This window comes from Stenella coeruleoalba, assembly GCF_951394435.1.
Source record: "Stenella coeruleoalba genome assembly, chromosome: 2".
In the NCBI taxonomy this organism is placed as follows: domain Eukaryota; kingdom Metazoa; phylum Chordata; class Mammalia; order Artiodactyla; family Delphinidae; genus Stenella; species Stenella coeruleoalba.
The window spans coordinates 113,950,418-113,975,419 of record NC_137147.1 but is presented as its reverse complement, the minus strand read 5'-3'; the positions used below and the strand labels follow the sequence as shown (position 1 = coordinate 113,975,419).

The 25,002-nt window shown below is 39.5% G+C and overlaps 1 protein-coding gene across 3 annotated transcripts in view; it reads left to right on the top strand.

Annotated features, from left to right (window-relative positions):
- AGBL1 (AGBL carboxypeptidase 1) overlaps positions 1-25,002 on the top strand; it is a gene marked incomplete at its 5' end in the record, with an annotated part of 833,738 nt that overhangs the window by 335,032 nt on the left and 473,704 nt on the right. For all 3 annotated transcript variants that reach the window (XM_079914833.1, XM_079914834.1, XM_079914832.1), the window contains one exon: positions 2,271-2,451. In XM_079914833.1, coding sequence (XP_079770959.1) covers positions 2,271-2,451 — 181 coding nt within the window. The remainder of the gene's footprint in view (positions 1-2,270; positions 2,452-25,002) is intronic.

Genomic DNA, 25,002 nt, shown 5'->3' with positions numbered 1-25,002 from the left:
CTATTGGGCGGTAGCCAGCATTTTGTATCATATGTGTATGTGTGTGTATATACAGGTATATATGTATGTATATTTATAAAGTATATGTATACATATATAGTGTAGTGTATATGTGTGTGTATGTATATATATATGTGTGTGTGTGTATATATATATATATATATATATAACAAGCATTTACCCTTTTATTACTAACCAGTGATTCTTCAGTAGATCTCATCACATATCATAGCATATCAGGGAGACACTGACTCCATGGTTGAGAACCTCTTATCTACAGAATAAAGTCCAAATCCCTAAACAAAATATATGAGGAAGGATCTTAACAGTTTGACACCAAACTCCTGTTCTAAATTCACAAGCTACTATCTCTAGTCCTTTGCTTCAGCCATTCACAACTTTTCTTTATTCTTGAATGCACCAGTTTTTCTCCTCTGTGTTCTTTGCCATGTATCTTTTTCTTTGCTTAGAAGACCCCTTCTCACCTTCTTTCTCTAGTTAGCTGATACTTATCCTTCAGGACCCAGTCTAAATAACATCACATCGCTGGAAATGTCCTTCCCTCTCTGACTCAGATCTATTTTTGGTGCTTTATGTACACCTCCACTAGCTCACTTGTCATTATTTGCTTGCATGTTTGTCACTACCGACAAATGCTTTGGCCTCTTACAGAACAAGAACTATAATATATTCAACTTTTTCTACCCAATGCCTCCTGCAGTTTCTGGAATATGTTCAAAATACCTGCTTAAGCAAAAACATAACTTAAGCAAAAACATAACATAACCACAATATATAAAGGATCTACAAAGAGAAATAACATGCTCTTACCATAGTCAGTAAAAATGCACCAATATATGCCCCTTAAACCTGCATCTCACTGGCTGTTGACAGAGGGTTTTTTGTTTGTTTTAATTGGTGATAATAGTAATATAATTAGGGAATTAATAGTTTATTTCTCTGTATCTTCCATTACTTGTTATTTAGCTGTAATTGAGAGTTACTCAGTTTTGTCTGTCTTTGTACAGAATTTGAGACACAGTTTATTCCCTCAAAAAGATTACTGCTTAAGGGAAAAAAGCCATATTTAACTCATGATTTGAATGATCAGGAAGAAAATGACTGATTTAACTTTTAGTCTGTTTAGTGGCTAAGGTATTTATACTTGGCAAATATTTAGTTCTCATCATTAGAATGGGTTTAGGAGCAATAAAGAATTGGGTGAGGATACAGAAGGAAGAGTCAAAAAACCCACACAAAATTAAACAACGGGTTAGAGCAGACACGGTGAATTGCTTGTATGATACCACATGTTCCCCACTTGTTCCTCAAGTGTATGGGGACAGACATCACCAATCAATCAAAAGACATTTACCACCTGAACCCAGATGTGGCCTAAGAATACGTTTCAACACTACGATACTCCATGTGTCTTCTGTCAGCAAAGAAATGATAAGTCTCTCTTTCATCAATGCATTCTTCATAAGATCTATTCATGTCAATACACTCCCTGTGATTGGCAGAGAGTGTGTTCCTGATTTCTTCTGCAAAGTGAAGGAAGTATTGCAACTCCAAGATTAAGCTTCCAGGTGCTTCCCTCTTTTGTGAAATCTCTCCAGGATTGGCTTCAGTGTCATAAAGTCAGTCATAAATTTCCCAATTCAGTTTCTGTACTTGACTCCTATTTCTACTGGGGAATGTGAGGCACCATCCTAACCACAGACTTTATAATTGAGAAGGGAGAGAGCTAACAGGTACACACTGAACAGCAAGCAATATGCCAAGTTCTTTATAATCACATCCTTTAGTTTTTAGAACAGCTGCAGGAGGTCAGTATTATTGGCCTCATTTTACAGATGAGAAAGCAGCCTTGGAGAAATTAAGTCATTTGGCTGAGGTCTTACAATTGGTAAATGATGAAGATAAGATTCAATCTCAGATCTGGGACACCCAGCATCATGCTGTTGGACTCTGAAGAGTAAGTTATTTCTTTGGTGGTCTTGCCAAAATCTGATTCTTGGTTGGTTTTGATGCCACTAAGTACTTATGCTTTGGATAACAGCCTTGAGCTTTAACTTTATACTCTCTTGAGTCTTGCAGACCATAGAGGCAGATGGAAAATGGATACATGTACATTAGGTGTGTATTAGAAACAGTCAACCTGTTTCAGGCTTCATGCCAGTCACGTGTAATACTGGCTTCCTGAAGATTATCTGGGTGGAAATGAAAAGTGTACTTACGTTAATTTTCTTGTGTCTCTTTTTCTGCAGGGCAGCGCCCATACCAGGTGATTACTGCTCGAGTTCACCCAGGAGAGAGCAATGCCAGCTGGGTGATGAAGGGGACCTTGGAGTTCCTGGTCAGCAGTGACCCTGTGGCTAGGCTCTTGAGGGAAAACTTCATTTTCAAGATCATCCCCATGCTCAACCCAGATGGTGTCATCAATGGCAAGTATGTCAGGCACCTGGCTCAACCTAGTCCGCATTTATGTTACCATGGTAACATGTTGTTGTTTTGCTCAATGGGCTTGACTGGAGAGGTCTTGGTACTCTGGCAGGAATAACTTCTCTTGGGTTCTGTTACCTGGTACAAATAACAGGGTAATCTCCATATACATTAATGTCAATCTCATAGTTCCTTTGAATAGAAAGGTATAGACTCATTGGCAATTAATAACAGAGGAATCCATAGAAATAATCTCATCTAACACTCCTTTTAAAAAGGAGGGAATTGGTGTCCACAATAATCAAATGACTCCCCCAGTTACTTGGTTAGGACAAAGTCAGGGCTCAAATTGTGATTTTCTTGAAGTTAAGACCAGTGCTTCACAAAAATAAACTCAAAATGGATTAAAGACCTAAATGTAAGACCAGACACTATAAAACTCTTAGGGGAAAACATAGGAACAACACTCTTTGACATAAATCACAGCAAGATCTTTTTTGACCCACCTCCTAGAGTAATGGAAATAAAAACCAAAATAAACAAATGGGACCTAATGAAGCTTAAAAGCTTTTGCACAACAAAAGAAAACATAAACAAGATGAAAAGACAACCCTCAAAATGGGAGAAAATATTTGCAAATGAAGCAACTGACAAAGGATTAATCTCCAAAATTTACAAGCAGCTCATGCAGCTCAGTATAAAAAAAACAAACAACCCAATACAAAAATGGGCAGAAGAACTAAATAGACATTTCTCCAAAGAAGACATACAGATGGCCAAGAAGCACTTGAAAAGCTGCTCAACATTACTAATTATTAGAGAAATGCAAATCAAAACTACAATGAGGTATCACTTCACACCGGTTAGAATGGGCCTCATCAGAAAATCTACAAACAACAAATGCTGGAGAGGGTGTGGAGAAAAGGAAACCCTCTTGCACTGTTGGTGGGAATGTAAATTGATACAGCCACTACGGAGAACAGTATGGATGTTCCTTAAAAAACTAAAAATAGAATTACCATATGACCCAACAATCCCACTACTGGGCATATACCCAGAGAAAACCATAATTCAAAATGACACATGAACCTCAATGTTCAATGCAGCACTATTTACAATAGCCAGGTCATGGAAGCAACCTAAATGCCCATTGACAGACGAATGGGTAAAGAAGATGTGGTACATATATACAATGGAATATTACTCAGCCATAAAATGGAACGAAATTGGGTCATTTGTAGAGACGTGGGTGGACCTAGAGACTGTCATACAGAGTGAAGTAAGTCAAAGAGAAAAACAAATATCGTTTATTAATGCGTATATGTGGAATCTAGAGAAATGGTACAGATGAACTGGTTTGCAAAGCAGAAATAGAGACACAGATGTAGAGAACAAATGTATGGACACCAAGGGGGGAAAGCAGTGAGGGAGGGTGGTGGGATGGATTGGGAGATTGGGATTGACAAATATACACTAATATGTATAAAATAGATAACTGATAAGAACCTGCTGTGTAAAAAAAAAGATTAAAAGAAATAATAAAACAAAACAAAACGAACAAACAAACAAAAAAAGACCAATGCTTTGATTTGCTTCTATTTCCTGCAGATAAATCTTTATTCTCAGTTGTATTTTACTGGATTCTGGATACAGCTGTAATAAAAGTGTCACTTTATCTAAATGGAATGGCTGAAATGGTTGAAAAATGGCTGTGGAATGGCTAAAAGTGAAACGACTGAAAAATGGTTGGCTGCAAGAGGGAAGATTGGGGTGGTGTTTCTCCTGGCTTAGCTCCTCCATGCCTTTGAGAATGTATAATAGGAAAGGTGAATTCCAGTGTCGTAAGGTGTCAGCATTTGCAGAGTTGTGAGCTGAGGCCCAGATAGAAGAGCAGGTTCCCAAGATCACTGAGTCAGTGGGTTGGGGTGACAGGATTAACATTCATACATACCTGCCTCAAACTGTGGAAAAAGACTTAAAGCCCCTTCCTATGGTAACAAATGATTCTTTTTTACTATAGGATTAGACATTGGTATCCTATGGAAATAAACAGAATGCAAGGTAAACAGAAAAATTGAAAGGAAAAATAATTTCAAAAGCTAAAAATAAAAATGCAGAAGAAGTTATAATTTCAAATATCAGTTTTAAAGAGGCAAAAGCATATGTTTAAAAACTGGGAAAATAGAGCAATATTGAAAAGGTGAAACAGAAGAGGTAAAATGAGAGTTATAAAGAAATTAAAAAAGAAAACAAAAATTTCAGAGATAAAATTACAGTGACTTAAAATTAATAAGAAAATGTTTAAGAAATATAAAATAATAATTTCTTTCAGGAAATAAAAACCCAAAATAAATGTTAAAAGGCTGAGAATAGACTAGCTTCAAAGGAAAAGCACAAAAAGAATATTGTTAAGTTAAAAAGGTTAAAAATTTAAAGATGATAAACTAGAAAAAGAGGATGAGAATAAATTCCAAATGATAAAGTATGTTAAATTATGCCAAAATGCAAGCAAGTTAAAGCTAAAGGCTGTAAAACTAAAATTTCAATAGATACCACCAAAAAAAAAAAAAAAAAAAAAAAGGAAAGGTAAGTAGGTAAGGAAAGCATCCATGTGTTCTAACAAGATTCCTAGATTTGTAGCTTCCAGATTTTTTTTTTTTTTTTGATGGTAGTTTTTGGTGGGCAGAGAGGAGGGTCCTTCCTCTTTGCATATGGTGACTGGTTGGTCTTCAAGCATGTGTGAGGCTTGGGAGTCCAAAGGCCAAGTCCTTCAGCAGGTGGCATCAATCAGGCCTCTGGCAGCAATCAGGCTTCCTAGATCTCAAGCTGGACAAAGCCCTAAAGCAGTATCCTTTCCTGGTCCAACAGAACTCAGCTGGCTCCTACCACATGTTCCTTTAACTCTGGAGATCAGCTCCAGGGCCTCAGTGCATGGCTCCTCCCTGCTTGAGGGGCTAAGAGTTTTACTAGCAGGCTTACTGAGCCTAAATGGATGGAAAACAGCTCTGCAAGCCATCTTGAGAGACATGACCTCTTTTCAACATTTTCTCATCCAAGTTGGCTCTTTTCTGAAGTTACATGTTCCATTGAATTGTCTGGGGTCTGGTAGAGGATGGAAAGAGCATGGGGTTCAGAGTCATAACTCTAGTCTGGAATTCTGGCTCTTCCTCTGACCTACTCAATTTTCTCTTCTGTTGGAAGAGGAAGCTCCCTGTTGACCTGTGTTGGTAGAGGTCTTATAAGTCCAAAGTAACATTCAAGCTCTGGAATAAATACTGTAGTTTTTTCCATTTCAAACGCTCACACCTCTGAATCAGAGGCTTGATCCAGGTCTTTGGTTGAAAGGTTAACATGGTCTCAGTCACTGAATATCCTCCTGGCCTGGGCACACATTATTTCCAGCTTACAGCTGGTTGCTTTGGGCTCCTTAATGGCAGGCCAGCTTCTCTGTGACACCACCATCCATCGTCATTACCGTTATTTATTATGACTAAATTACCCTTTTTATTTATATAGCATCTTTCATCATGGAGCTCAAGGCACTTCGTAGGTTACTTGGATCACCCAAACAATTTTGGCTGAAAGGGATTTGGAAATCATAGCATTATTCTACTGAAAAAAAAAATCCCCAGGTTGTTGCACATCATTACCAAAAGACTTGAGACTGCCATGGAATCATAACATACAATAAATGGGCTTAAAAGTTTCAGCTCAGGGCTTCCCTGGTGATGCAGTGGTTAAGAGTCTGCCTGCCGATGCAGGGGACACGGGTTCGTGCCCGGGTCCGGGAAGATCCCACATGCCGCAGGACGGCTGGGTCCGTGAGCCATGGCCTCTGAGCCTGCGCATCCGGAGCCTGTGCTCCACAACGGGAGAGGTCACAGCAGTGAGAGGCCCGTGTACCGCAAAAAAAAAAAAAAAAAAAAAAAGTTTCAGCTCACGAACCCTTAGAACACACCTAACATATGGTTTATCTAACTTCTACTTAAATGCTTCATTGACATTCCATTTCAGGACATACCCATTCCATAGTGTATAATTAGGTGGATTTGTTTTTCTTTGTTTTGATCTTTGCCTTGTGAATTTTACACATTAACTAAAACTTAAAATTTTACAATTTTACACATTCTACACATTTCTAAAATGTGTAGAAACAAGGATAAGATCTAATCCCCATTTTACATGCCTTAACTTCCTCAGGTGAAGCCCTCTCCCAAGTTTGATGTGGTTCAGCTAAACATTGCTTATGTGGTATTGTTTCTGATGTTCTGATTGTCATTGATTTTCTTTGGACACATTCCTATTCATAGGCTTCTAAACATTAACAGAACTGCCCTGTGTGTGGTCTGACCAGCAAAGAGGCAAGCTTTTTGCCTAAAGATTAGAGAGCCTGAACCTGAACTTGCCACTTAACCTACCACAAGATGCTTTTCTTTCTCTCCCTGCTAGTATCATGCAAAAGTACTTATGAAAAAATGCATAATATTTTTGTGTACCGATCATTATGTACTATATTTTAAAATCATAGCTGCCTTCATTTAAATGCTATGACTGAAAGTTAAAGGTATCACAGAAGACCTTACAAAGGAATTCAGGTTTCATACTTTGCAAGTTATTTGAAACTTCAGGAAATCACTGTATTAGAAGACTCAGCTTTTAAATAAAAAAGATTCTGTGAGCCTCAAAAAAAAAAAAAAAATCACGGACCCCTGTGGAGTTTGCAAAACTGTGTAAAGGTGGAGTAGTTTCCTTGTGTGGTGATGTTAATGAGCCTCTGAGGATGGCTGGGAGGTTTTGATAGCAGTGGTCAGGGAGACAAAGCCAGGATGTTCTAGCAAAGATATAGTGGGTCTTGTCAAGCCAAAGATCTCTTAGCAACATATGTCTGTAACAGGAAAACAAAATACAAAGATGGTTTCCAAAAGAAACAATTTACCATCTTGTTGGCCTGGTAGTTTGTATTGAACTGGGCTGAGTTCAGAGTAATCCAGGAGGACTGATGCAGTGATCCCTTGTTTCTTATAATTCTTTCCAACATGGGTTAAAAGAACAAGGAGACAACCAGTAGGGTTAGAGCAGAAGTGATAATGGCAGCTTGATTAGAGTGGGGAGTGGGGAGAAGACAGGTGATGACTTAAAAGGTCAACATGAGAAGTAAGTGAAGGAGAGGAAGAAATCTAGCATGATTCCCAATTTTTGGACTTTGCTTGCTGGGTGGAGGGTAGTGACAAATAATTTTTATAAAATCAACACCCAGGCCAACATTTTATTCCCAGGAGAGTCAGAGTATATTTATTCTTAGTATATATACAACGCTGCAAACTTGATTACTTTCTTCCAAGGCCATTGTGGAAGAGATGTAAACAACCATAAAGAGCAAAAGACGTGCTATAAGTAAACACACCAAGGTATTAAGAAGTAATAGGCTGAATGCTCTAGTGGAAACACATGAAACTATAAAAATCAGATAAAAATCTTGACAGTTTTAACTATCTGGGACCATTTAAATTTACTATCAATAGTCTTTTACTCTGTGGATTGTGAAGCCTTTATTTTACTACAATAAGAGCACTCACAGACTTTATAAAAAAATATTTAGTACTTTTTATAAGCCAAGAAAGAACCTTGCTCTTTTACATATATTTTCTTATCTAATAGTAACTATGGCCCAACCAAGGTAGATCTTCCGTATAATTTTCAGGTGCAGAAACTTGAGTATACAGGGGTGAAGTCTTCAGTGCAGTTTAAATAGCTCGTATTACAGAGCCAGAACTAAAACTTCTGTCTATTCTACATTCCTTTTCTATAGAGAGTTAAGGGAATTAGAATAAAAGAATCTTAAAATGTTCTAGCTGAGCAGGTTATTGTATATTATTTAGTCCCAGTCCTTCAAATGATAAGGAAATTGAGACTAAAGAGATAAAATGAGTTATCACATAGCCTAGTTCAAGGCAGAAATGGCATGAAAAATTGTCTAGATAATTAAAACACTCAAGCAAATAGACACACACACACACACACACACACACACACACACACACTCTCTCTCTCTCTCTCTCTCTCTCTCTCTCTCTCTCTCTCTCTCTCTCTCTCTCTCTCTCTCTCTCTCTCTGGCACACACATACCCATGTCTACCTCCAGAGCCCATGTTGATTTTAATCTATCAGCTCTCCCAAACTTGGATGGAGATGCAAGTAAAGCCTCAGCCCCATCAGCAGATGGTCTCTGAAATTAGTCTTGTTGACCTTGATCTTCACATCCAGTGTGACTGGGATGAAAGAAGGCATAGCCTCCCCTGCTTTCCGCAATCTTGGCCCAGGATGAATGAATTAGTTCATCCTCAGTTTTCCTTCATGGAATTTGAATTCCCAGCGTGGCTTGGACCTCAACACTCTACTGTGTCCTGCCAGCTTTCTCCTCTGGAGAAGACATACTTCCTGTTGATGCCAACTTTTGGCTGTAAACAGCACCCAGCTGACTTTGAACAGTTTGGCCACAGGGCTGCCATTCCACTGCCCATTCTATTGTACGTTTTCACTCAAGTAACTGTTCAGGATCACAAAATGCTTATGATTATCCCCATTGGGTTCACTTCACCTTTGGGCTGGGCTATGCCTCTTTCCTCCTTTTTTGATATGTTCAGGGCTTCCCTCTTATGTGACCTCAGCTCTAACTTTTAATGTATTTCAAATCTCTTCAATATAAAAACATGTAGCAGTGATTCTCAGACTTTCGGATTTCTCAGATCAGTTACATTTGAAAAAAAAACGGACTGTAGTAAGTATATAATTTTTAAAAATTATGCTCAAGAAAGAATGGAAGATACTCTCTGAGCTCCTAAACAACAGACTGGTGAGAAATTCAACATTAGTTGTTTCTTGGGCTGCCTCCTCACCTACCTACAATCATACAAGCAACTCAGGGGTTTTTGATGTTAGATCTTTAGATCATGGCAGTAAGCATTCTTGCCCTTCATACTATGATACATTTGCTACTGGCCTTGAAGACTTCCCTGTGGGTAGAGAGCAGTGTAGTCATTGAATGAATTTGTTATTCCCATTGTCAATCTTCCTGGAAAGGAGTAGATCCTGGAACAAGAAAAGATGCCTGACAGATGGACCTTTAGGGGGGAAGAGATAATTCTCTGGAGCTCAAAAGTGAAGAAACTCTGGTCTAACCAGAGGGTCCCCCTAGGTCACTGAGGAAACATGGCATCTGCTATGTGGAAGAGGCTGGAAGAAGCAATCCCTCACATGGCTGCTTGAGAATGAGAACAGCTATACCAATAATCAGTTTTAAATTTTCTGTGAGTAGTTATCATCTGTTATATCATTTATTCTAAGTAAAGTGTTAATAAGCCTTTTCGTCTTGTTTCAGCTGTGTTATTGAGGTTGAAATAAAATGTCTGCCTCAGATTGGTGCAGAAGATCAGTAGCAGTCATAGTTGGAGAGATTCCTACGGGAACAGGGAATAATAAGTACAATGGCTAATATGTTTTAAGAGTCGTGCTCCGTATAATTGGGACATTTAAAAAATAAAATAACTTCATTGTCTTCTAATTATAAAAATGATACATGATACAGTCAAGATAATAGGTGTTAAAGAAGAAGAGATTTGATTCACACTGGTGGTAGAAGTCTGAAAGTTCAAAAAGGGGATGCAGGGGCTTCCCTGGTGGCACAGTGGTTGAGAGTCCACTTGCTGATGCAGGGGACACGGGTTCGAGCCCTGGTCTGGGAAGATCCCACATGCCGCAGAGCAGCTAGGCCTGTGAGCCACAACCACTGAGCCTGCGCGTCTGGAGCCTGTGCTCTGCAACAAGAGAGGCCGCAATAGTGAGAGGCCTGCGCACCGTGATGAAGAGTGGCCCCCGCTTGCCGTAACTAGAGAAAGCCCTCCCACAGAAACGAAGACCCAACACAGCCATAAATAAATAAATAAATAAATTTTAAAAAATTAAAAAAAAACGGGGGGATGCAGAAGAAACCAGGAGATTTAACATTTGCAGAGGCGGGCACTGCCTACAAGCATGGGGAAGCAAAGGGAAGAGGTGGAGTTACCAGAACCCAGGGTTGGAAAGGCTCCTGATGCTGGTGTGTGGAACTCTGAGAAGGGAGTCTGACTTGGCAAGGGCTTCAGGGGACCAAAGGGCGCAGTTGAAAGGGTGAAGGAATGAAAGTATCCAGATGGCAAGGGGATGCATCCCGCCTGCTGCTGGTACCTGTGAGAAGATGCAGTGATGCTAGTGCTGTGCGTCTTAAGATGCAGTTCAGCCAGTCCCCTGCTGCTGCCCTAGTCTCATTAACTGGAACTGGGAAACATAAAGGGTATCCTTTTCTTCCTCTTCCTGCCTTCCTGTCTCCCTCTAGTGCCTCTTCATTGGCAGAACTTAGCAGGAAACCGACTGGCAAGGGAGTCTGAGCGTTGCGATCTGTAGAGTTTTAGCTGCGGTGTGACAGAGCGGAGGATAGAATTGTGGGCTGAGAGCTCAGAGACAGTTGGTGAGAAACAAGCACAAAGCGTTGGTTTACTGAGTGTCCAACATGCACTTGCATCAGGCTTATTATTGTTTATATGTGACTTCTTTGTTTTCAAAAAATAAAATGGTTTTATTGTTTCCAATGGGGGGAAAAAATGAGACATCATTTTTGTAGAAAATCCTAGTGTAGAGAAAACGCTTAAAGAAGAAATTAAAAAGCACCCAAATTTGGGGCTAATACATTACGTTAATCCAAGGGGCATTGTTCACATTATCATCCGTGATAATTACATTTTGCCTGCAGAATTTTGTAACCTGGAGGCCCTCCCTGGATCAGGCTGCCCAGAGAGAAACACTGTTAGCAAGCTGAAGAAGGTCCATCAGCCATTTGTTTGTAAATTGACCGCTTCAGGTATATCAGCTGTTTCCTTAAACATATTTCTATATTCATATCCATGTTAACTTTCATAAGGTAATGTATTTTGTAGTATAGTTTATAAACAGACAGCTTCTTCCTACAGCAAAGAATACAAATGGCATTTATAGTTTTGAAAAGAGCAATCTCATGGTCTTGATGGGCCATAATTGATTTAAACAATTCTCCATTATAAACAACAGACAGGTGAAGAGTCTTGTTAGTCTCTGGGCAAATTTCTCCAGTCATTTCCTTAAGGTAAATTCTTGAAAGTAGTCTGTTGAGTCAGATGTTATGCATATTTTTTATTTGATGTATGTTATTGCCAGACTACTCTCTATAGAAGATGCACAGATGTATATTCCTACCACTGATGGATGAAAGGGCCTGGTCCCCATACCTTGTTAACACTGCACATTATCACTCTTTTTATTCCTTGTGAATGTAATAGGATAAAAATATGATTTTAAATTTAAGTTTTTTATACTTATGCAAAAAGTAAATATTTTACTCCCATTTTGCAAATGAAAAAAAAAATCTGAGGCAAAAGACTGGGTGGCATATGCAAGGTCAGCCACACAGCTGAGTCAGGAATTAAACTCAGGTTGCAAAGCTCGTGTTCTTTCCACTTGGCTGTGCAGCCCTACTTATGTCAAAGCTTCTGGGTAGTCATCTGGTGACTCTCCTTTTGAATGTTGTTAGCGTAGAACTTGGGAAGTGGTAGGTGCCTAACACATATTTGTTGAGTCTAACTCAGGGTGCCTGACCTTTTCTAAATTCTTTTTAACGTGTGACCCTCCAGGTATATCATCCCAGACCAGAACAAGGGCTCTAAGGGGCCTTGAGTTACCTCCATCAGAAATGAGCTTTTGGATACATCTTCAGTTAAATATTAGCACTTAAGTATTGGTGTACCATCGACACAATGTTTTACTACAGGTTTGCTTGGAAGGGAAAATTTGTATCCTATCCATTTGAGGTATGGTTTTTGTTGAACCTATGGGCATGATACTTAACCTTCTCCATGTCCTTCTCCTGCTTTTAGCCACTGTCTTGAAAGAATGACAGAGGACACATCAGGAAGTGTGATTTTATGTCTGGGTAGTCTCCAACAGGCTAAGGTTTAATAAGTATCTTCCAAGCTGGGAAGATTTGTGCCCTTAGGTCTCCTGCTGGATCACATAGGGAAGTGATTGGCTTTTCTATGGACTCACCATCCATGTTTGGCTTCTGAAGCATAGAATTTCTGTATGCCTGTGGATGAGTTCTGCAGTACGTCCTGAAAAGCAAGAACAGCAGAGCACACTCCTTCCTAGTGGGGAGAAGGAGAAGCAGGAAGAATCAGGGGAGACCAGCAAAGGCAGAGGAATATTGGCTGTCAGATGGTCAGTCTCCCCATGGGTCTCTTTCTCTTTCTCTCTCTCACTCAGCAAGGCACTGTGTCCTCCTGTACAAAGGCCAAAATGTCACAGGCTGAAGAGCCTATAAGGAGAAAGTCCTACATTCTCTGTGGCCTTTGGGAAGATGAATGATTGAGTCCACGATGTCTGTAGAAATGGTGCTGATGGTCATGATGACATGACATGATGTGATACAACATGAGGATGATAACTCCCCTTTGAACTCTCATTCCAAAGTTTCAGCTCCAAATTTTCCTTTCAGTGAGGCCAGGCAATCCAATGGTCCTGCTGTGGAATCTCTCTATGGAATGTTTGCTGGTCAAAGGTCATATTTCTTAGCAGTTAAAGCTTAGCCTACAACAGTCATCTGTCCTTCAATATAGAACCCAACTGCTCTGCCTGGGAGCTGACAAAGGAACTTAAACTTGCAATCATGGACTTCTGAAATTTAGATTGTTTTGCTATTTCGTACTCTTTGGAACAGAGTTATCAGTGGATGGATATTTGTGCTTTATTTGTTTTTAGGAAAATTTTAATTTTTTGGACATGGAGCAAAGGTTGGCTATTTGGATGGAAATGTCATTCTGGGTCTGGTTCTACCCTGTTTGCGGGTCTTTGTGTTAAGGGGCTCTGGGAAGAGGTAGGCAAGGGGTATTTTAATCTCTTTCTCTTTGCTTTCCTTTCCTTATATTTGAAAATGGGGGAGAATGTTATTCTGATCGAGAAGGGGTTATTCGATCGGAAGAACTGTAATTTTCTCCATTTACCTCCTGCCCTCACTGAAAAAAAGGAATAATGGAAGTATTAGTCCATTTTGAATGCTAAGATACTCTCTTAGGCACAAAAAGGTAACATTTACAGGAATATTTTAACCTCACAGGTTTTGAAGATAACTACAAAATGAAAGACAAACATGCATTTGAAATTGTTTTAAAAGATGCAAACGTAAATGTTTTCTGCCTTAAATACTTTCCTTGTAAATATCTGCCAGTAATTCTCAAATCATGGTCTATAGAGATTTTGCAGGACATCAGTGATGTTCCTTCTAAGAGGTGGAAGGAGGTAAAGAGATCCATGAAGAGTGTAGCATTTGGTACAACTGTCCAAACCTCTGTGCATACCCCATAGGAAGAGTGTGAGCTAAGGGAACATTTGAGGGTCTTGGTTCTAGAGGGAAATGTGACACAGTCTTGCTGATGAGCTTGTTCTTAGAGGTCAAAATGAAAATTATTTGCTCTGGGAACTGTTAAGGTCCTGCTGCTAAGTCATTTGCATAGTGTTAAATGATGCATAGTGCTGGGTGGAGAGTTCTGGGAGCATGTTTCCAAGGGCTTCCTTGCTCACACCCGTTCCTACCACAGCCTGCACACCGAGAGGGAGTCAGGAGCTTGACTACTACATTTGCCTTCTTCAGACATTGCAGTGCTGAATAAATACCACCATTTATTATTCCTAAATTTAGGGTCATTAATTATATCAGCATAAACCTAATTTATGCCATCATAAACAGCGATAATAAATGCTACCAAATGCTAATACCCAGCTCTTGCCAACTGTGCCTGTAGTTGATGGGTTCCCCCCTTTCTTCCCAGAAGCATTACATTAAAAATGATTCAGTGTTGCAGAATCATTGATCAAGTTGGAGCTGAAGCTCTTGGGGAAATGCATTTGTTTTGTTAAATGCTTTTCTCCCTCATTGGCTGGGCAACTTTTGATATCTGTCTGCACTCCAGTTTTTCTCTGTTCCTTCCCCTATAGGAGGAGGAAATGGGGGCAGGGATGCAGGCAAGGAGGGAGACAGATGGGCATCTATTCTTCTTTCTTGATTTCCCCTTTAGACATCTCTCTTTTTCGTGTCCCCACTCTTAACACCTTCTTTCAACATGCACTTAGAAGCCTTTATAAAGCAAACCCTTGAGTATAATATAGATATGTTATTTCACAATTCCCATCACATCTACCATGTATTTAATGATGTATGTCACATGGCTCCCTAAAATTCATGAAAGTTTATAACTGGAAAATAGGAAGCACAGACCTGACAGCTCCTGCCAATACTGAGGGTGCTTTTTCTTTCGCCATTTACTCTTGGGGAGACTCTGCTTTTATGAAGGAAGAGGAGAGCCTGTCCCCTTGTTATCAGAGCTATAAGAAGATCTCATTGCTTTGCTCAAAGGAAACTATTTGTACTTTTTCTGCCTTCCCCCTGGCTCGCTCTTCTTTTCCCATCTGGGATGACTGTGATTGTGGTGTAGTACAAGGAATTCCCATCAGGCAATCAGAAGACTCTGGTTTAGGTCAGAGTTGTGTTCTTTCCATCCATGTGGCTTTGGACAAGTTGCTTAACCTCTCCACTCCTGTTTCTTCAAAGTATTAAGGGGCTAGTAAACCCTAACCACTGCACCTCACCTAATTATTATCATGGTCAAATACCATAGTACTTTGAAACTGTTAAACACTGTATGGAATTATAAAAGTAAGGGTTCCTCTGATGGTGTTCTTTCTTTTTTTTTTAACTGGAGGAAGGAATATTTCTTATTTTTAACTTTTTAATTGAGGTATAGTTGACATACAGTACTACACTAGTTGCAGGTGTGCAATATAGCGATTTGACATTTGTATACTAATTGATCCCCATGATAGGTGTAGTAACCATCTGTCATCTTACAAAGTTATTACAATGTTATTGATTATATTCCCTTTGCTGTACAGTGCATCCCTGTGACTTATTTATTTTATAATTGAAAGTTTGTACCTCTTAATCCCTTTCGCCTATTTTGCTCAACCGTTCAACCCCCTCTTCTCTGGCAATGACCAGTTTACTGTCTGTATCTATGAGTCTGTTTTGTTTTATTTTGTTTGTTTGCTTTGTTTTTTAGATTGCACATATAAGTATGTAGATTTTTGGTTTGTGGTTACCATGAGGCAATACAGTTTTTACTGGCCCCCCACAATATTTTATGTTTTTGATGTCATATTTTACATCTTTTTATTTTGAGTATTACTTGACTATTTTATATATAGATGATATTACTACTTTTGTCTTTTACAATAACTTTCATACTAGCTTTATAGGTGGCTGATTAGCTACCTTTACTGTATGTTTTCCTTTATCAGTGAGATTTTTTTCTTTCATAATTTTCTTTTTTCTAGTTATGGCCTTTTCTTTTCATTTAAAGAAGTCCCATTAACATTTCTTATAAGACCAGTTTCATGGCCATGAACTCTTAGCTTTTGCTTGTCTGGGAAACTCTTTATCTCTCCTCCAATTCTGAATGATAATTTTGCTGGGGTAGAGTATTCTTGGTTGTAAGTTTTTTCCTTTCAGCGCTTTGAATATATTGTGCCAGTCCCTTCTGACCTGTAAGGTTTTTGCTGAAACGTCAGCTGATAGTCTTTTGTTTTTCTTTTGCCGCTTTTAAGATTCTTTCTTTATCTTAAACATTTGGCAGTTTAATTATAATGTGTCTTGGTGTGTGTCTCTTTGGGTTTATCTTGTTAGGGGCTCCATGTGCTTCCTGGACTTGAATGTCTGTTTCCTTCTCCAGGTTAGGAAAGTTTTCAGCCATTATTTCTTTCTTTTCTTTTTTTCAAAATTAAATAAAATAAATAAATTAATTATTTAAATTGGGGTATAGTTTCTTTGCAGTGTTGTGTTAGTTTCTGCTGTACAGTGAAGTGAATCAGCTGTCTTAAAATATGCTTTCTGTCTCTTTCTCTCTAGTTTCTTTTTCTGAGAACCCTATAATGTGAATGTTATTACACTTGATGTTGTCTCAGAGGTCCCTTAAACTATTCTCATTTTTCAAAATTCTTTTTGCTATTCCAGTTGGGTGATTCACACTAGCCTGTCTTTCAGATCACTGACCCATTCTGCATCCTCTAATCTGCTGTTGATTCCATCTAGTGTATTATTCGTTTCAGTTATTGTATTCTTCAGTTCTGATTTGTTCTTTTTTATATTTTCTATTTCTTACTCTTTGTTGAAGTTCTTGCCGAGTTCATCTGTTCTTCTCCCAAGTTCATGAGCATCTTTATGATTATGTTTTTAAACTCTTCATCTGGTAAATTGCTTACCTCTTTTTTGTTTAGTTCTTTTCCTGAGGTTTTGTCTTGTTCTTTCATTTGGAAGGTATTCCTTTGTCTCTTCACTTTGCCTAACTCTCTGTGTTTGTTTCTGTTTATTAAGTTTATCAGCTACATTTCCTGGTCTTGAAAGAGTGATCTTATGTAGAAGTGATCACCACACAGGTGCTCCTGTGTAGGTGGCATGTGCCGTCCTCTCATGGTTGGGCTGCAAGCACACTGGTGGGTGGGGTAGGCCCCCAGCCTAGCTATCTGCAAGGCCCGGCTGTGACTGTTGCAGGTGCCCTGGTGGGCAGGGCTGCTCCTTGGCAGGTCTGTTTCTGAGGCCTGGCTGAGACTACTGCAGGTGTGCTGGTGGACAGGTCTGGTCTCCCAGAGAAAGAACCACTTTGGAGGGGCTGGCTTGGGTGGGTGGGTTGGGTGTGGAGCGTCCTCAGGGGAATGCTGGGGCAGTGTGCATGGTATTAACTAGATTGACGGAGAGGGGCGGAGATAGTGCCCACCAGCACCAGGCCAGCTAGGTGGAAGGAGAATTAAAAAAAAAAAATGGCGTCCACCAGCACATCTTTCCCTAGAGAAAGTTCCACTCGGTCCCAGCTCACACACTATAAAATGAGTTGATGAATCTCCTTGTAAGACCCAGGCACTTTTCAAGCTGCTGACTCTGCACTGGGACTTGGAGTGGCTGAGTTTTTGCAAGGTCTTCAGGAGTGGAGTCTTGGGTTGCCACAGCCCTCTGTCTTTCCTGAATGGAAGCCGACCTGATCTTCAGAGGCAGACATTATGGTCATTCGTCTTCCTGGTGCACGTCTCACAGGCTGGAAAGCCCAACACTGGGCTTGGACCCTCACTTTCTCAGGGGGGATCTCCATAATTGTGATACCTGTCCCATTTGTGAGTCATCCCATGGGGGCGCGGTAGGCTCTGACTGGGTGACATCTCTGCTGCTCCTGCCTGTCTTGATGTGATATTTTCTTTATGTCCTTAGTTGTAGAAAATCTGTTCTGCTGGTCTGCAGGTCATTCCCAGATAGATTTGCTCATATGTAGTTATAGTTTTGATGTGTCTGTGGGAGGACGTAAGCTCAGGATCTTCCTACTCTACCATTTTGATCTGAACCTTCTTGTTTTCTGTTGCCTGAATTTCAATGGTGGGACATGCAAAGTTCTTCTCAATGGCCAAGCCAAGCAGGCTCTTTGCTGCTTCCATTTCTGTTTCTCAAAGAGATCCAGGATAAGATTTGGCAGGGATAGATGAGATAGGTATTCTGCAGAGGATGGGATAAGGTCAAAGGTGAGAAAACCTCCTTTAATATATATATATTTAAATATATATATGATATATATATCATATATATATACAATTACATGTATATGTATACAATTTATTCAATCCTACATGCACTCCATAATTTTAAAATCACAGTCGCAAGGACAACAACCTCTTTAGTTAGAGCTTTGGTTGTCCTTGTGATTATGACTTAAAAATTATGGACTGGGTATAGGGTTGAATAAACTGTATAAAATATACAGCAGTAGAGAAGTTTAGAGCTGGAGGAATTCAGCTAATGCCTTTTTTTCTCCTCATGCTTACTTTTTTTTTTTTTTTTTTGCGGTGCGCGGGCCTCTCACTGTTGTGGCCTCTCCCTGTTGCAGAGCACAGGCTCCAGACACGCAGGCTCAGCGGCCATGGCTCACGGGCCCAGCCACTCCGCGGCATGTGGGATCCTTCCCGGTCCGGGGCACAAACCCGTGTCCCCTGCATCGGCAGGCGGACACTCAACCACTGCGCCACCAGGGAAGCCCCATACTTACTCTTTAAATAAATTTAGTTGTCCCATTGGAATGGACAAAAATCTGGCTTCTTGTCTTTTAGAAGCCAGCCTATAATCAGCCTCAGCCTCCATCAGTGCATCTCCAAGAGCGTTTCAGGATGTCTGTAATGAGCAGTGTCCGTGGTCGGTGGAGTCTGTCTCCCCCAGCCTAGGGACTGTCTCTTTGGTGTACCGAGTCTCAGCATCACAGCCTCATTGCCCACCACCCACAGAAGCCTGGATTCCTAGGAAAGTGCACCCCATCAAGAACCAGAAAGAATTGCACCTCTAAGTATGGCATTGGGGAATTGCCGGGAGGCTTATGCTTTCAAATTCTGGGTCCTTCTTCCTGGCTAGCCAGAATTTATAAACAGGAAAGTCAAAGGCAGCACATAAACCTTGGTGATGCGGATCCACCCTCCTTGCCCTGATTTCCAGGTTGTCTTTTCCTTGCAAAAGGTTATTTATCTCTCTGAGCCACCTAGCCCTTTTGAATTATTAGTCTTATTCCTTTATTGCCCTGCTTCCTTCTTACAAATATGCTCCTATACATCTTCACTGCGCAGGGGGGATCTTTTGTATTTACAGCTTCTCTCTGTTCCTCACCCCACCCCCTGGCCCAATAACAGCCAAGGAGATAAATAAGAAACATAACTCTTTTTGGCTATTATTTTTTTTCTTACTCTGCACAGTAATATATATATATATATATATATAATAACAAGAAAACAAATCTTATTACTAAAGTAATTACAATAAATAAAAAATAACTGAGAGTAGAGCTTAAGAAAGGGGGCATGTCATGGGAGTGATTGCAACAGGATTTTTAATTTACTAGCACCAGTCTCACTGTTCTGTTGATGCCTCACATAGGAGATTGTGTCTAATTAGAGAATGTTGTTATTGCTCTTTGAATACACCTGCCCCTATCTGACTTGTACCTTGGGTCTTTAACGGGGAAATTTGGCTCAAGGAGTTCCTCGAGAAATTTCCTTGTTGGCAGCCCTATGTTGAGAACAGCAGTATTTTGCATGCTAAGTTGTATAATCTTCTAAACTTAGGAACTGCAAAGAATGCATGGCATCTTTCCCTCTGACTGTAGATAATCTCCCCCTTAATCACGCAAATAGATGGGTATTTACCCTGTCATTTGTGAATTTCTGAGTAGAGGTCACAGTGCCTCCCTTAGTAAAATGTGCTGGTGCTGACCAGTTCTTAGAGTTTAAATGTTTTCTTGTTGTAGCCAATCTAATTTTGTCTGAAAGCAATTTATGTCCCTTTGTTCTTGTATGGTCCAGAGTGGAAATGGGGAACAGTTATTTTTCTTCATTAATTATGGCTATTATCTCATTTATGATAGCCATCTTTCTAAGTATTTTGGCATTTGAATCACTTCTCTTCTTTAACCTAAGTCCTTATATGGGCTGCACTTAGTATCTTTTAACTATAATGTAATTGTCACTGTTTGGTTTCCTTAGCCTTCTTCAAGTTACTCTTGGGTGTGGAAGGCAGATTAGGCATGGCATAATAGCTTTATCATGCCTCTTAGCATCATTCTTCAACATCAACGTCATAACAACAACAATCACATTTATTAATCCATTATGTGTGCATGTGATCTTCTGACTTATTCTGGCTGATTGGTCTTAGTCATCCACACAGTTGAAATCCAGGAAAAATGAACAGTTTAAACACATAATATACCACCTCCTCTCTCAGCCATCACTGCTACCACCATCATCCCTATAAACACAGCCAACATCAATGATAAGAAGATGACAAATATATTGAGCATTTAACATGTGCTTGACAATGCTAAACATTTTACATGCATTATCTCTTTTAATCTTCACAACAATCCTCTGTGATAAGTACTGCCAGTATGACTTAATCATGACGAAACTAATATTTTAGGAGCAAAAGGGCATACAGAACACAGATAATAATTGAGCGAAGAGGGTGTAGAATCTAGGTTTCTGTACGAGTTTGTGTGTGTGTGTGTGTGTGTGTGTGTGTGTGTGTGATTCTAGAACCTGCCTACTTACCACTACGTTATACATTAAATCGAAAGTTAAGAAATCCTATAATGTTAGCATTGGAAAGGCTGTTGCATTTCAACAAAGCTAGCCCTGCTCTCACTTTATAGAAGAGAAAAAAGATGTCTAGTCAGGTTCAGTAGGTTTTTAAATCCATACAATTTTAGACCTGAGTTTACAGGCTAGGTTTAAAATTTCTCCCACTGAATGGCCATTTCATGCTAGGATAATGCATTTGCAACCTATACGGACATTCATTAATAACCTTATGTGTAATCTTATGACATTTAGGCATGTAAAGCAAAGGTAAGTACTTTCTTAAGGCAGAGAACGCAAAGAGTTTTGCACAGAAAAGGACAAAATGCTAGAACTCCCTTGGCCTGCCTAAGATGGCATCCCAGAAATGGTGAGACAGCAAAGGGAGTTTAAAAAGGGGAAGCAGAAGTTTCTTAGAAGAAAAATGAAAGTTTTTTTCAGGCCAACATTTCCCAGACTGGGTCTGAAGGACACTAGCAGATAGGTGCTAATAGATGTTTCATAAAATAGGGTGTTATGGTTGGAAAACATATTGCAAATTTCATGTAAAAAGATTTCTTTGTTGCGGAACCTACCAGTTCTATTGGAATATTAACATGCATGGAGACTATCCAATAGGGGGTAAATTACATGGCATTTACTGAATTTATTCAAACATGGTCAGTTTTGTTGATATATACCTAGAAGACCTAGAAGAGTATTAGTTATCCCTCACCTTGGGAAGTGTGGCTCCAGACTTTTAACTGAGATGCAGACATAAAATTAAGCTTATTACTTATAAAGAAGTGTATTAGTGTAGTGGCTGAGAACATGCATTCTGGAGCTGGATTGCTTGGGTTTGCCACTTACTGGCTGTGTGATCTTGGACAAGGAACTTCCATAGGTTGGATTATGTGGGAAACATTCTGAGATGGAGATTTGCTACAGGAGGTTTATTGTAGTGTGTTCTTGTGAATAACACCTGTGAGGGAACAGGGGTAGCTGGATCAGGACTCGGGTAGAGTTGAATTGTGATGCAGATATTACAGAAGCCTCAGATGGTGAATGGGAAACTCTACAGCTGGGGTAGCCTTTGAATATCCTGAGTTAAAGCAAGTGGACTGAGCCTTTCCTTTGTGTACCTGACTAATGACCAGTCACTGAATGTGGGCTGCCTCTGAGGAGTGGGTGCAGCCTTGGGCAAAGAAGATCCCTTTGCCTGAGGACAATTCCTAGAGAAAGTGCTCAACCATGAACCAGTAGCCAACAGCAGCTGAGAAATGAGTTTTTCAGTCCTAGGCAGGTACTCTGAGGGACACACCACAGTATCCACTGTGCTTCACTTTTCTCATCTGTAAAATGGGCAAAATAGTTGTACCTTCTTAATAAGATCATTTTGAGTTAAATGAGTTGTACAATGTGCCTAATATTTACTAGGGCTAAACAAGTGTTAAAATAATATAACAAATAATACTTAAGATACATACCAGTTTATCACGGAATTCATAGTTAGAATTAAGCCCATGAAAACCAAAAGAAAAAAAAAGAATATATTTTTTATTCCTAGTGAATTAAAAACAATTTTAGTCCCTCTATGTTATCATATATTCACACCATTGGGCCTCTGTATAGCTTTCTTAGGTTGGGACAAAAAGGCATCTTCTGGTGTGTTCTTTCCCTAATAATGTAGGTCTCTGTGATGAGAGCAGTCTACTCCTTCAGAAGGCATTCCCTTGGATATTTCATGTATTAGGCAGACAACAAACAAAAACAAAAAAATTTAAACCAGACCAAGAAGTGAGTTGAATAGAGATTACTAGATATTGACTAGTACCTAGGAAGCTGATTGTGGTGTTGACTTGATCTAAAAGGAACTATATCCGTGGAAGAGATGGCCTATCCTAAAATGATGTCCAGAGATTTGATACTAGAGAAGCTGAGGTCTTTCTCTAAGTGCAGTGTTAAGTGAAAATGTCCAGAGCTTGGGCTGAACTTTCCAATGTCAGGGCAAAGAATTACAGTGTTTGAAGTCCTGATTAGGCTGGACCTCTCTCCAGAAGGAGGCTGCAGCACATTAAAGCCCATCATTTGTGGTAGTAATTCTGGAAATTCAGACAGCAAGACTCCCTTCAAGAGTAATCGAGGCCATTGAAGTCCATCTGATCTAATGTAGGGCAGACTTTTAAAAAAATGGAATATGACATCTAGCTATTAATCTAGCCATCTTGACAGTGAATTATTGGGTGTTCTAACTCAGTGGTTTTAGGCCAGTGAGAGACTTAGCATATGATGCATGCAATATAATGGATATTTTCCTTGGGTAGGGCATTTAAAGGTGATTAATAGCATTATATATGTATGTGTGTGTATATATATATATATATATATATATCTGGAAGAGTTCAGAATTACTGGTTCAACCACTTAAAGTCATTGAATAGTATAAAATATCATATATATATCCACACTATATATATATATGTGTGTGTGTGTGTGTGTGTGTGTGTGTATCTGGAAAAGTATTCAGAATTACTTGGTTTAACCCAGGATTCCATTCTACTGATAAAAAAAAATAAGCTTGGAGATTTTATGTTGCTTATAAAAGTTTACCCAGTTCTCCAGCATAGATAAGATCAAGTCAAAAGACAATTGACTTCCATTCTACTGATATTTCCATGAATGTAATTTCTCTCCGACAAACATCTTATTCCTAATGGATTAATTCACAGAGGAGGATAGTGTGAATTATAGATGAATATATTTCTGTGACTTAATCATTCAACCATGGAATATTAAGGAACTTAGCACTTAGTCCAGCTTCCCATCTCGTGTTTGATATTCCTTTACGGCCTTCCTGCCATGTAGCCAAATATTCTGTGCTTTAGCAGGTCTGTAGTGAATGAACTTATTTTATCTCATGGGAATTTATTTAACTGCTATATTCCTTTAGCAAGTCATCTCTTGAACCATGCTAAAATATCTCTCCTTGAAACTTCTGTCCTCGATGTCATGTAGAATAAGCTGAATCAATCCTCTTCAGACCATTACCTAATTGAAAACTGCCCTCACATCACTCCCATGAGGCTTCGTTTCTCCAGGGTAAGCATCTTTAGTTCCTTCTAGTTCTCCTGTGATGTGTGTTTTTATTCTTCCACTATCCTGATTACTCTCTGAATTACCTCACTCATTAATTCACTAAAAGGTTATTGAACATCTGGTAAACCTGTGATGTAACAATGAGCAGAGTAAGCTGTTCATGGTGTAGAGGTGGAAAAAGACAATTAAACACAGTATAATTCAGTGTTAGAAGTGATCTGATAGCTGTTAGCTGTAGGGATGCTCAGAGGAAGGGTGCGTAACTTAATATCGGGGTCAGGGACAACTTCCTTTGGCATCTGCATTGGGAGCTGAAGGAAGAGTTAGCCAGGAGCAAAGCATGTGTGGGACAGTAGAGGTAGGAGGGTGTAAGAGCTTTCTATAGGAGAAAGCCAACATGCTTAGAGTCTAGGAATATTTAGGTCTCTATTACAGTGGGATTCCTGGATAACCACCATTATCATTCTAAAAACCCAACTGCTATTAAAGAAGTCTGAAGCATGAAGTCTTAAGGTCTTTTGATGGCCTAATCATACTGCTAACTCATTTTCAACTTAGTGTCAAGTAGAGTCTCCAACTCCTTTTTTATACTAATTGCCATTAGCATGAATGTTTCCAACTACAACACTGTGTAGTGGATCTGGATGGACCAAGTGCTTGAACTCACACTTATTCCAGTTTCATCTGGTTAGATTCCATTCTTACGAAACCACTTTGGATCTTGAACCTGCCATCCATTTCATTTGCCTCTGTTCTAATTTACATGGAGTCTTCAGCACGGACAAGAATTTCTTTTATCTTTTTACCAGCTATTGATACATTTGTTGAACTTGAGTGAATACATATCATCCAAAACATAGATCCATTTAGTTACGATCATTCAACCACATTCTAATCTATTTGAGTGCTGCCATTGAACCTATCTTTCTTTATATAACATGCAAGGGTATCTTGAGAGACGCTTGCAAATTACTCACTGAAGGCCTCTTAAACTGTCTCCTTACCTAATAACCTGTCAAAGTGTGAAATGAAGTTGGGCTGGCACAGCTGGAATAATTTCCTAAGTTGTTCTTGGTGATAGGCTCTGGTTTCTATGATTTCTGCTTCCTTTTCTGGGCAGCCCCAAACTTCCCTGTTAAGTGTGTCCCAGAAGTTTGCTGAAGGTCAGTGTCAGACTCGCTGACTTCATCTGCCATTTTCTCCTTTTCACAAATGG